Source organism: Anguilla rostrata, chromosome 5, assembly GCF_018555375.3.
Source record: "Anguilla rostrata isolate EN2019 chromosome 5, ASM1855537v3, whole genome shotgun sequence".
Lineage (NCBI taxonomy): Eukaryota > Metazoa > Chordata > Actinopteri > Anguilliformes > Anguillidae > Anguilla > Anguilla rostrata.
Window position 1 is genome coordinate 51,099,862 of NC_057937.1, and position 13,810 is coordinate 51,113,671.

The window sequence follows — 13,810 nt, forward strand, 5'->3', positions numbered from 1 at the left end:
GGTTCTGGAATTCAGGTAACACCAGGTTTTTTATAACACTGTAAGTGTTCTGTTTTACATGCTGTGCTTGTCCAGTGTCTGGCGGAGTCACAATAACACGACATTCACATTTTTAAAAACTCACTTTTTCCCCCTCTGTGTAGCAACATAACCTTTTTGTCATAGTAACCAAGTACAAAGGAAAAGAACAAAATGTTCTGTCATCACAGTCCCAAGGATTCTCTTTGAACATTTTTATTGATTGCTTTGACCTCTACATTTCATTCCATTATTTGAAAAGGGGTTCTAACTTTGGCAGACTCAGACAGAGGTGAACTTTCAATACGAAAAGGTAGTAGAGAAAAAAAAAACTTGAGATGTTTCTATAGTTCAAAGAGTTTTTTTTTATGATTTAAAAGGGCATTTTTAATTCCTTTTCTCAGTTTATGTTCTGAAGGCCTGGAGAAATGTTTTCCGTTTATGCAACAGAAATCATAAATATGAAGCAATTTTTCTTTTAAACAGCAAAAAACCACAGCAGTGTCTCCCACACGTGCTGCGTTTTAAAAGGTACTTAGTGCAATGTCATTGTCTGACAGATCGTTGAGTAGGTTATATTGCTCATGAGGCCAAACCACAAAACGAAGACCGATAGCCTAATTATTCTCTGAGAATGCAACCAAAGTAGAACACTTCTGTTCTAGGGTAAATTTCCCTGGCAGAGTGCACCCCTTCGACACACAGCTACCACCACGGACTTTATACAGGAAAACAAACAAATAAAAATCCTTGAGACTGTTAACCACAATTTTCTTTGCCTTCAGTGAAAAGTAGGCCCCTGCATTTCATCCCCATGTGAGATCTTAAACTTTAATTGGAAGTGATTATGCATTCAAGTCTCAAGCATCTTTGAATAAAAAAAAAAAAACACAACTAAAAAAAACAAACACCTGTTGGAAGCATGCACACGTCCCCGCGCTCCGCAGCTAAAGCTGCCACGGCTCTCTGTATCAGGCTGGGGAGAGAGAGAGGGGGGAAGGCAGGCCCCTATGTGCCAATGTGCCTGGTGGGAAAAAGCTGGGGGGGAAAAAAATCACATCCGCTCTTATGCTGATTTGACACAAAAAAGAGGGTTTTCTCCCCCCTTCTCCTTTATATATCCACTGTAGAACGTCCGCTGAGGATTTTGGCGTTTCCATTTATTTATGTTCAGATGATGGTTCATACACATTTGTTATGCTCTTCTCTGAACTTCAAAGAGAATGTAAAATGCCTATTATGCTAATCCTTGGCCTGTTGTGTAATAGACGGCATGCGCATTAATCCTTTACAAAGCGTTCTTCGCTTCCTCCTGAAAACGGCTTTAAAAAAAACAACACACACATATACATATATAAAAGCACATTCACCCCCCCCATTTCCCTAGTTGAGACCGACTTTGAATAACATTGCAAACTGAACTAATCGACTTTCTTTGCTTAACAGTTCATCGGGTTTTTACTTCTTATTGGACAATGACATGAAGTACAAATTTTCACTGGAAATGAAGGAGAGGTGACAGCGAATTGTCTGGGGTGGAGACCGCGCCCTGAAAACACAAACGTGCACAACCGAGCATCGCGGCGCAAAGTCCCGGCTGCGCTTCAGGACGACTTGACGAACGCCACCTTGAAGCTGTGCCTCTTCTCTTCCTTCCCGTTATCCGTGCAGTCGGCTGCGGCCGTGTCCTGCTCGCCGAGCTCGCCGGGCTCGCCGGGCTGTGCCGGCGTCTCCTCTTCCGGCTCCGGCTCCGGCTCGTCTGCGGCACCGCCCGACTCGGGGCTGTCCTCTTTCCCTGGCTGGGCCGTGCTGTTGCTCTCTTCCGGCAGGTCAGGCTGTGCAGGGGGCCGGAGACAGAGAGAGAGAGTGAGGACTAACCACACCGAGTGCCTGGGGTAGGACTCTAAACCCAAAACAGGGCACGTCAGTGACTGTTACCACAGGGGGTTCCAGAACTGGGTAATTATGCACCTCATTGCCCCTCACACCCTCAGTCACAGTCAGGATTAGATACTATGGAGGCAGCCTTTCCAAACCATTCCTCAGACTGTGTATGCTACAAACTGATTACAGCCTGCACCTTTCCTGCTAGGCTGAAGCCTGACAATTCTGGGGTGGCAACACAGTACAATGCTTAGGGAACTCGGCACTTGTGGGTGCAATTCCCAACTGGGGCACCGCCAATGAACCCCCAAGCAAGGCACTCAACCGGAATTGCTTCAGTAAAATATCCAGCTGTATAAATGGATTGTGTGCAAAGATAATTGGTCTAACTTACTCTGGATAAGAGCATTTGCTTAGTGCCAAAATGTAAACGTATAATGTAAACCACCTTAATTAATAATTAATAGTTTACTACAATGTGCCCATCCGCAAGTGATCCCCCACCATAGGTGCTCTAAGTCATGTGACTGTGTCAGCCCTTGGGGTGACATGGTGACAAGGTGAACGCAGTTCAGCTCACACTCACCTCAGTGAAGCCCAGACCACAGTGCCTCCTGTTTCTGCCAGAAAGCTTGTCCTCCATGCCCTGCTGATACTGGTGCTCCAGCTCTGTGTTGATCTTCTTATCCTCTGCTCCTGGTGGACCAATCAAAAATGAGCACAACTGTCTGACAAGTTTTCAACAAAGGGCACACAGAGAGATAACATAACATGACACAACATAACATAATGATCAGAACAGGCCATTCATCCCAACAATGCTTGCCATTTTCCTGACTAAATTGTACCTAGTGCTCGGATATCCTACAGACTAGATAGCATCTAACACCGTATCAATCCTGGTCTTGAAAATCCCCAGAGTTTCTGCCTCTACTACCTGAACTGGCAGGCTATTCCACACATTAACTACTCTCTGTATGATCTCTTGGTGATCCAACCCAAACCACCACATCACCCCAGCGTCACTGCACAGCGCAGAAAGTGACACATTCTTCTGGTGGAAAAATCAACTGCAACAGTGAAATCAGTTTCCTTCTGCACACCATGGCAGGGGATATGATTGGTTTAATGAGCTAAACACCAAAGTCCCCATTGAATGGAACTAATCACACCGTATTCATACACCCTTAAGCTAGTTCTGTTCCCCTTTTTTCAAGGAACCAAGGTCGATGGACAAAACACTAAGACACACAAACTCTTTAATAAGACAAGTGTTTGCTTCATGAAAAAAATCTACTCTCAGGAAATATTCCCCCATGTGAACAGATGAGTGCGCAGTACCATGGGCAACATTTCAAATGCAGTAGGGAGAAGTTTTCTTTTTTTTTTTTTTTTACCTGATCGGAAGTGCGAAGTTGACTTGTGATCGCCGATCACGAGGCGTCCCGTATGCTCCTTCTAGTGTAAGAATAAATTAATATGCAAACACTGTGACTTGCGTTGCGATGGCTTAGAAAAGCCTGACGCGTGCGATTATTGCACGGCTCTTTGTTAATCAGCCCTCACAAGTTGTTTCACACATGCATGATTAAGTATACATGACTGGAAAATGCTGTTTAAGGGAACAATAATTAGCACGCCTTATGTTCTATAAACGGTGGGTATTTACAATATCTACAGTGGTTTGGGCTTTTGTATGCATAAATGAAGCTACATTTCCTTGGGCTTATTGTTAGATCTAACAATTTATTTAACTTGAAGAGCCTCTCAGCAACACCTTTCATGTAAAATTAAAGCACTATAGTCTCAAGGCTTGCGAGAACACCGAGAAAGCAGTTTCTCTTGCCGTGTCTACTAAAATAAAATGAAACATTGATGAGCGGAACTGGCAAAGGCTCACAATTCGCTTTGCGCATGCGTTAGCGCACACCTAAAGTGCTCAGTTTGGCTTAGTCCATTACACATCGAAGCTAGAATCTGAAACAGTGTATGCGACAGGGAACAGAGATTTAAATATCCCAAACGTCCCACCTTTGCTGCGCCCATCAGCCGTAGAAACTTTTGTTTTCTCTCGTCGTTGCCCAAATCTGCATCCTCCCAGGTGTTGGCTCCTTGCTACAGAGGATACAGTAAAGCGTTGCGCTTATGGTGTAGCTTCAGCACATGTTCCTTTTCATAGAGTAACGTTACAGTTAGTTAAGAGTACATCGCTAGTTAACCAGTAGACGATCTGGTGGTTGCTAAATAACTTGAATAGAATTAATGTAGGCTAAACTGCCACGTCAAACAAGATAGTATTCTTGCAATCAGTTTGTAGCTAATAGCTACTCAGTCCTCAATGAAATGCTCTGCAGATAGCAATAATGCAACGAACAAACATAATGTAATAGCTATCAATAACCAAAGTATCCAGTTTTCTCTGCTAGCCCTAGTTACTGGTCATAGTATCAACTGGCCCGTGCTTGAGAAGTTGCAACGAAAAGGGAACGTTCACTAGCTAACGTTAGCTAGCTAGCTAGTCAGCCTCACGTAATAGCTTTCAATCGTTTGTTACAGAAGCACTCCAGTCAGTGGTCGTCCAGTGAAATGCGACCCACAATCACATCAGACATAAAGCCATAAATGACAACATGGAATAAATACAGTAAAACCTGCTAGCTCTCTATATTTATGTAAAATCAGTTCTTATTGGTAGCTAACGTTAGCTAACTTAGCCAATTTAATCTTTGACAAAGAAAATGGCAACTGTGGCCTTGGCTGCTGCACGATAAACCGCTATCATTTTGTTAAATGAAATAAAAAGAGTACTTCATTTGGAGACGCTGGTCTTTTTGTTCCATGCTGTCGGTCCTCAGCGGAACTCATTTTAATGTCACGGTTGGTGCTATTTTCCTCAACAAGCTGGCTAATTTTTCCAGGAGTTTGTTTGTTCACCGAGCTTGATTTGTAAAGACCCCAGAATATTGCACTGTGGGATATGTAGTACAAAAGAACGCCATTTCCCAGGCATCATTTCCCAGTAGCTTTTTTGAAAGAGCTAAGCGCCAAAGTGAAAACTAGCCCGACGCTGGACAACTTTAAAATGTATGTTCGTGTTGCCGGGTATCAGCAGCTCTACATTCTTTTTTGCCTCGGCGTCCTGTCACAATTCAAGGTAACCAAAAGTGCGTGTCAGCCCAAACAGACTAATAATACCTTTAGAGAAGTACTTTTTTAGAGAAGTAATTTTTCCAGCAGCATGAGTTATATCTGGTGGAAATTCCAGCCTGAACAGATTACCTGTTCAATTTAGGCTCTCCAAGGAAATTCGGCTGAACTGCATATCTTTGGACTGTGGAAACTAGAGTACCCACGCGGAGAGAACATGCAAACTCCTCACAGAAAGGCCCCTGAGCGATTTGAACCGCGAGCTTTCTTGCTAAAACGGCTCTATCCACTGCATCACTGTCCTACCCACAACCTGTGCTCTTTCTCCCAAATTAATTTGCTAGAGCTAAACTGAAGTAACTAAACAGCTGGTGATGTAGCAGACACGCTGCGGGAAATGTCGAAAGCAGAGTTATCTGAATGGTATAATAACAGAACGACGGACACCGTGCAGATGAACTATTTATTGTCCGGCGTCTTCTAAATCCGCTGTTCCAGGATGGTCCACTGTGTCCCCAGTTACAGGCATCTTCTAGTCCGGTTTCTAGACAATGGTCCTTGCGGTGCCCGCTCCACTTGCTAGCTACATGAAGATTTTGCATGCAAAGCAACAAACCACAAAACCTGGAACCTAGACTGTATAAAAATACAGACACACCTCATAATAGTAGTATCTCTAAACCAATCAGGCAGGGGTTCACATCGCACCCTTGGGGAAATTAATGTCACTGTACCTTGTTAACTGGAGAAAGGATAATTAAGCCTAGAGGCTACTACACCTGGTATCAGTTTCAACAGGCTGCTGTCTAATGAGCTACTAAACAGTGATAACCTGTTCTTGTCAAACTTTCAGACGATACCTACCTGTGGGAGAAGTATCACAATACAGCATGATGGGAGCCTTCCAGCACATTCCTTCTACTTGGGACCAAGGATGACTTTGACATCCAGAGGTGCTTATCTGTTTCATTTACTGCAATATTTAAACAACACAAGATGTTCACCTTTTAATAATGTAAAAGCTGACCCCACATTCCGTGGCTGATGATAGGTTTTTTGTGCAGGTTTGTGATTCTTTCAACTTCCATGTCCACTATGTGCTTTTGAATCACACATTATACCACCAGTCCATTTAGGCACATACGTGCAATTAGGCTGTGACCAGGCTATTGTACTGATCAACAGAAAATGCTGCAATGGAAAAAAGGAAACATCTGTTGAAAAACAGAAAGAGAAATCTACACGCGCGAATGCCATTGGTTCCATAAAGACACTGAGGAGCCGGGTGTGGAAATGGACATGCTGCCTGTTTTCGCTTGAGCGGCTCTGTCTTCCATCTCCAGTCACAAGTTACTAGCTCGGGAGTAGTGCTGTGTCTTGATTCAGCTGGACATCTGGATTGTGCAATGATGTGTGCTCCCCCACGTGTCCCTCAACACGCCTTCGTGGCAACAGGACGGACAGCCTGAGCAGAGATGGGTTGGCACTGAATAGACCTGCTGTTTGGTGGTTCCAAAGTTCCAGGTTCCAAGGCTGGTGGCACGGGAGTGTGTGCGTCGATCTATGGGGGGATGGTGTCCTACGTACACCTCAGATTATAAGTCTGCTCTTTGTTCCTTCTCTTTCTGTGGGTTTCAATAACATCTATTTATAGCCTCTTTATGCAGTGTGAAATACAAGATGGGAGTCTGGGAAAAGACCCGTCTAGTGTCTGGCTGGAGGTCGGAGAATCCATGTATGAATTGCTTGGCAAAAATGATTATTTGTGGTTATTCGTATTATAAAAACACCATAAATTTATCATCATTAGTCTCTGAGTGTGAATGTTGAGATTAAGTTAATTTTAACTGGCCAATGAAAGCTACTGTTGTGGTATAGCAGACGGCAAACCGCTTTGCCTTTTTAGGAAATACTTTATTAAAAAATGTATGGCAGATATAAATGACATCTTACTGATGATATTTGGATATTGATATATTCATAATTCAGTCATAGTTATGTTACATTATATACTTTGGCTTTTCTAGTTTTGGTAGTGTAACACTTTGTGAGAATGTAATCTCTTGGAGTGAGGATGGGGGAGAGATTGGGGAAAAATATCAACATATCACCCCAGAGTGCAATGTTGTAAATACAACTATCTCTTTGGTTCATTAGTGTTTATGTAAATTACATTTAAATTAATCAACAAATACATTTCCATAATTAACTCAGAATGAAAGTCTGGAGATATTGAAGGTTTTGATCATTATGTGGTTTCGGAATAGCATTCATTTAATTTCTCTTATTAAGAGTTAATTAGACTTTCCCTGTTAACTTAAAGCAAGTTATTAGATCTAGACTAAATGTTGATGAAATTCAGAGGAACAAGTATGAAATTTAGGTCAACTAATGGGAGCACAATGTCCCACTTTACAAGTCTAGATGGGAGTAGGTTAATTAACATGCATGAAAATGGTGATTCAGTAAATTACCTAACATCTTTTCTTTAAAAAATGACAGTTGTTGCATTTGGTACAGAAACCTTTGAGCAGGTTAGTGTGTGTGTGTGTGTGTGTGTGAGAGAGAGAGATAGTGGGAAAGAAAGAGTGATTGTATTTGTGAGTAGAGTGTTAGTAGAGAAAGAGAGAGACAGAGAACAAGAACCTTTCAATTATAGCCGAGTGGAATATTTTTGCAGATTGAGAAATTTTAACATTATCTGCCTGCCTTGTTTTCCCTTTAAGCAACACTTTTGAGATGTTTTTTATCCGCAAAGGCCAGTTTTATGTACATTGCTCTTTTCATATTTCATATAGTCTATTCTACAATCTACGTAAGGTTACATAGACCGTGTAATTGTATGTGCGAATGGTGAGTTCATGTAACAGTACGCACCAAACACATTATATAGATTCATATTAATATAACTGCATCCACTTTTAGTGGTTATATATTTCTCTGATCACTGTCAGATAAACACATTTTAGATTTAATGAAATTTTAGTTCTGTCCTAAAGTAACAGTCACGTTGCACAAGTGTTGCATTTTCTGTACACACAGTAATAACAGTCAAGTTTAAAGCATTCTACATTTAATTCACTATTCAAATATTAAATATTTATCTTTCGGGAACCCCAAAATAGCAGGGCATTTTAACGGTAGTATTTCACTAGACTTGTATTTGCCACATAAAGGAGTTTTTGTGCTCTGAGATTTCAAGGTGGCAATGGAATGCTCACACAGCATTCACAGTAATAAATCATATAAGGAAAATGGAATGCAATTATACCTGCCAGGAAAATTAACTAAGACCTTTGTGTGTGTGTGTGTGTGTGCGTACGTGCGTGCGTGTGTGTTTGATGGTTTCTGAATTTTCCTGTGTTTTGTGTGTTCAGGATTCTTTCCGTGTTCTGTATAAATTCATAGCAGTGGAGTCTCACACTGGCACTTGTTATTTGTTGTGTGAGAAATAGTGGCCATATGAAGTACACCGTTTTCATTTGATCACATCTGAAAGCAGAAAGGTTCATTTATGTATCGGTGTACAAACCAACACCTCTCCCTACATTCCATATCTGTGTACACTTCGTATTGCAGACTTTCTTTACAATTGTATGTCGTGTGCTGTTGAAGGCCCTTCATTAAGAACACAGATCAAGGAGCAGTTGTTTCAGTATTTCAGCCGGGATATAAGGAAAGGGCATTTCATGAGGAACACTTTCCTTTTGATGCGAGGCTAAATTAGAATGAGCTCAGTTAGAATGACCACTCATCAGTGGTCCTACATTCTGACACCAATCTATCACTGCGTTTTATAAATATCTCCCACTGTGACCTGCTTCTTTTCAAGAGCAAGACATCTTTATCATGTATTTGTTTGATTTAAGGATCCAGTTAGGCACTATTTCTGACTGTAGGATTTTCAGTAAAGTTTACCATGTTACAGTTAAGGAAACAAGATGTGGAAAAGTTATTTTGAGACTTTTAATTATAAGCAACCCGCTCAAGTGACTAGGCCTTTTTGCCGGTATTTCTTTATTTATTACATTTGTAGTTTTTTTTTTTTTGCGTAATATGTCTGGAGTTGTGTCCAATCAAAATTTCTTTTTTAAGATGAAATGCACTGCACACATGCATCTGTGAGCACACAGGGGCAATTACATGTAGCCTAATTAAAATGCCCCGGAGTCTTAAAAGTGACAAAATGTCATAATGAACTGTTTTTTCCCACTGGCAGTTTAAAAAGTAACCTCCTCTGTTTCCTGCCACTTAATGGGGGGCAGTTTGTCATTTTCTGTGCTTTACTAGTCTTCCTAGCGGTGTTAAAAGTAACTGGAGAGGAAATCATCAATTAACAACCAATTCCTGGTATAAGCTTTGCTATTACAAAAATCAGCCTAATTGAGTTCTTTCTTCAGTCTGGTAAATATAATAGCTTAATATCCTTTATTGTATACAGTTATGATCCTTTATGCATTCTCTCTCTCTCTCATTGATGTCGTGGGCAGTCTATTTTGGGGTCGTCTATTCTGTGCGTATTTTACGCTCCTCAGGTAAAACTGTTTCAGCTATGGATAAGCCTTTATTTCATGTACACTGGTGTCATCAGTGCTTTGACGGTATACTGCAAAAATTAATATATTCTTTGAAAAAAAAAAAATCTGCATAATTCTGACTTGCACGTAAAAGTGATGTAAGATTCCACACTAAGATGGTCTCATGCAATGGAGAGTGTAGGGTAACCGTAAGGCAGACTAATGTATACACTGAATAATGTGCTGTTATAGCCTGTTTACTGGCTCCCGTGTAGTCACACCAAATCACACGGCTGTTTCTATATTTCCTTTGACAATGTACTGTTCCCCAATTAAACACAGAGAAGGAGAGAACACATGTTAATTTAATGTAACAAAAATGTTGATTTCCATGCGCTTGGCCCTAAAATATTAATGGGGCAGACTTGCATTTTGAGGCGCATCAAAGCATGCCCGTGATATGCAAATGTGACTGCACCCTCCCAGGCTAGGCCGACGCTCCCCCGGCCTGAGGAGGCTTTCAGCTCTCCGCGCTTGCAGACGCAGCCCTTTCTGCGGAACGCGCAGCCAGCCTGGAGCGGGCTGAGAGCGGAGCGGTTAAGGAAGACAAAATGCACTGAAATGTTTGCAGAAGGGAGATCATTTCAGCGGTGTTGAGCGAAAGGCTATTGAATCCGCCGAGAGATTCGGATTACGCGTTCATGAATGCACCCCGCGAAGGAGTGCAATATGAAGGACCAAAAATGAAAAAAGTGACAGATTATTACGCATGTCAAATAACTGTGCATGCAAGTATGCAGTGCATCATGCACAATAAAACCAATCTTTTTTATTTTTAACTAGAGTGCATGGGATGTTATTTAAGCCACAACTTTATTATATGTCGAGGGTTAAAAAAATTGGACAAATCTTGATTGCAGTATTTGTGACATGTTCCTTGTTTACTTACTTGCAGTCAAAGGTAGAATGATTCAAAAGTCAAATTCTCAAAGATATGCAATTAAGAAATTGTTAAAATTTCAAAAAGATCAACAATAATTTATATAGGGGGTGTTTGAATGCATATTACCGGACATTAATGCAGCACTATAACAGGAACATGACATCAAAATGACTACTTTAGTCCTCAGATCACATTATGTATATTTGTTTATGGTCTTAAAACAATCAGCTTTACAATGTGTACATCTGATAAAAAACAATTGCTTATTTGCTCAACTGGATATTCCACCAAAGCAGTGGATTTAAATACCTGGCTTAAGTGTAAAATGACAGAGTTACACTTGAGGTTTGTACCCACACCTTTTGAGTCTTAAGCTCAGCTAACCAATTATACAGCCAAGCTGTAAGTGTGAACTCAAACTGTTTACCAACACCGTACATACATTTAGCTGTTTATCAAACACTGTTATCCAGAGCGACCTGCCAGTATGATGCATAATAAATGGTTAAAGCCAACATATAATAAATCAGTGATTTTTAAAATTTTATTATGAACAATTGTTTGAGAAATTTAGCTCACCCCTTACTGTACTCTGTGCTTCTGGGGTGAAAAAAAAGCATACTTTTCACTTAAAATCTTTTTTCTTTTCATTAGGTAGGTTTGACTATAGCTGATTAAGCTGGCCAAACTCAGGTACGTAAATTCATGAAATGAAATTTCCTTAGGTTGATTCATTATGTACATGAAAGGTCTGTTTATTTCACTTGTGGTGCATGCTGTTTTGTTTTTGGGTTACCCTGGGTAGGATGAGTGGGTTTGATGATATGATGGCTGCGTGCTTCTATTCTCAAAGCACCGAACAGATGGTATAAGAGAGACACTTCTGTCTTTGTCTGACGTTGAGAGTCTGGATAATTGCAAGTTCACAGTAACATTTATATCAAGAATTATGGAATATCATTACAAAATTGTTGCTTGAGTGTGAATTGAAGTAATTAATTTTGAGTTGTATCCACTGAAAAAGTCAAATCAAATGCCTTATCAGGAATGCAATATTCTAGTAGCCTTTACTTGAACCTATAATTTATTTTATATTTAAGGCAATTGGTTTCCTCGTTTTTTGTAGTGAAGCCATCGTGTCAGACAGTGAATAGTTGCATAATTGAATAAGGAAACATTGAGAGATTAATAAACTGCCACGGTGTGACACAGAATGACAATACCTCCCTCTGCAGTGTTGCTGGGATCGATAGAGGAGTGTGTTCTGCCTCGGTCCGTACCCATAACCTTTATAGGAGCACGCTTTTTCCCGTCGTCCTGCGACTGATATAGCAAAAGCTTGTGGGTAATAACGGTGGCATATCACTAAGACTGAAGACATTCGATTTTAAAATTGACCATAGGATAAAAAAGTTGAGGAGTTTCGCGTGGTTTTTCTGTCAAATGGTCGCATCCTGTTGGGTCCTTTTTTTGTTACTGTTACCCAATAAAGGGGCCTGAAAAGAGATGGAACCACTGGATATGATATAAAGAGCACAAGATACATTTGGACAAGGCAATGGTAGAACAGGAAATCTCTGTTGTTAATATATGTTCTCATAGCTGTAGCAGTGGCTATTGCTTCTCGAAGAATCATTAACAGAATGTTTGATATTAAAAACAGATGCGTGAAGATGACCATGTGGAACTAATGTATCTGGATGACAGCGCGTGCAGGAATAGAGTTGCCTAGCTTAGCGCAAGTCCTTTTAATCTTAAACACTTCACTCCATACCGCACGCAGCTCGTCCAGGCACACATACATGCACACGCTCACGCGCACACGTTGTTTTATGTGACGGTAGGCATAATTAATTGCTTCGTTAAAAGAAAAAATATTTTTAAATGTGTGTCTATGGCCTGACTTATTTTATATATGATGAAAATACACGGAAGGACCATTTGCCTCAAAATGCATTCATCGAATAAAAAAAAATCAGTCTGGCCCCGCATTAATATATACTTAAGTTATACTGTTAGTGTCTATAGTTAGATAGGCTACCAGGTATTTGTATAAACAGTGACTGCACAGACATAATAGTTTTTCAGAAGTTGTTTTGCCTAATTTTGGTGACGAACGAGAAGTTTTATATGCATACATTGGCATCTTCGCCTATTGTGAGCATGTTTTTCAGCGTTGTTGTTTAAAGCGTACATATTCACCCTCTTTAATATATTGATTAATTAAAAAAAACAAACAAACAAAAAAAAAAAACATTAAATATCTTCAAACACTGTCCGAGATATCAGTAAACCCCACAATAAACTGTCGAATTTAAGAACTCCGCACGATTAGGTATCGCCTGCGAAATGATAATGCCAATATATTCAGAAACGTGGAAAAAATTATATATACTGTTAAATGGTCAGGGATACCCACGCATTCTCACACGTGTTAAAGAAGCCTGTATATTTTCCGTCTATAACGATTGTGATTGGATATGAACCTGTGTGAAGTCGAGGACTGAAATGAAATTTAATGTAATTTTATACAATTTTTTACATGATTTCCTAACCGATTCGCTGTATTATTTTTAGTTTATGACTGTTTTGTCTATTCGTATTCTTTATTGTCCTGCTAGTATTTACTTTTGAACAACTTTCTATACTGTACGATGAGCTGCATGAACGTAGAATACATTTTATTTTGTGACGAGCATGTGGTAATCCATTTAAAATGTCTACTCTGAAATAATTTGACGTAAATTCCATGGTACACAGCTACCGCACCAACACTTAAGATTTAAGAAATATACACATTTGAAGGCAATTCTAAAGTTCATCGATGGGTGGCGTATGAGGCACGTATTAAGATAAAGTATACCTTTTATCGATACTGCACCTGAGCACATTTGGAAACTAAAGCAAGGAATTTGTTTGGCCAAATATGGGCTTCTCTTGTAAAGTAGGAAAATATACGATGTTCTGTGTAAAGTCATTGTTTACATAAGTTTTGCCATAAAGTTTAAACCTTTAATTGCATGTTTTTTGAATGAGAGTTTAGCTGATATGCATATCCTCTCAGGTTAGGTTCTTTGTAATAGGTTACACATACACAGCACGATTCGTCCATGTGGTTATATATTCAACCGAAATTAAGCTGTTATTCGCCAATTATTATGTAAATATTGAATTTTACAATTGAGGTTTCACTATGCATCACCCGAGTGTATACAATCTGTTTAAATTGTAGTACAACAGGTAATTTAATTAATGTAGAAACTTACCTTAGAAAGAGCAGTGTTTTCCAAAATTACTTCAG

At 40.0% G+C, this 13,810-nt stretch overlaps 2 protein-coding genes across 6 annotated transcripts in view; one reads left to right on the plus strand and one right to left on the minus strand.

Annotated features, from left to right (window-relative positions):
- Positions 1 to 218: 218 nt before the first annotated feature.
- Positions 219 to 4,846, minus strand: c5h11orf58 (chromosome 5 C11orf58 homolog). Its single transcript, XM_064337015.1, has 5 exons — positions 4,711 to 4,846; positions 3,934 to 4,017; positions 3,300 to 3,360; positions 2,489 to 2,598; positions 219 to 1,853 (listed from the first exon to the last, which is right to left on the minus strand). The coding sequence occupies exons 1-5, from the start codon at positions 4,765 to 4,767 to the stop codon at positions 1,623 to 1,625; spliced, it is 543 nt and encodes a 180-aa protein (XP_064193085.1). The 5' UTR covers positions 4,768 to 4,846; the 3' UTR covers positions 219 to 1,622.
- Positions 4,847 to 4,914: 68 nt separating this feature from the next.
- LOC135255600 (transcription factor SOX-6-like) overlaps positions 4,915 to 13,810 on the plus strand; it is a 200,877-nt gene continuing 191,981 nt past the window's right edge. For 4 of the 5 annotated variants that reach the window (XM_064336984.1, XM_064336994.1, XM_064336998.1 and 1 more), the window contains exons 1-2: positions 4,925 to 5,056; positions 5,903 to 6,002. The gene's annotated coding sequence lies outside the window, so the exon portion shown is untranslated. Of the gene's footprint in view, positions 5,067 to 5,902; positions 6,003 to 13,810 lie in introns of all 5 variants that reach the window. The other variant, XM_064336985.1, reaches the window with a different exon arrangement.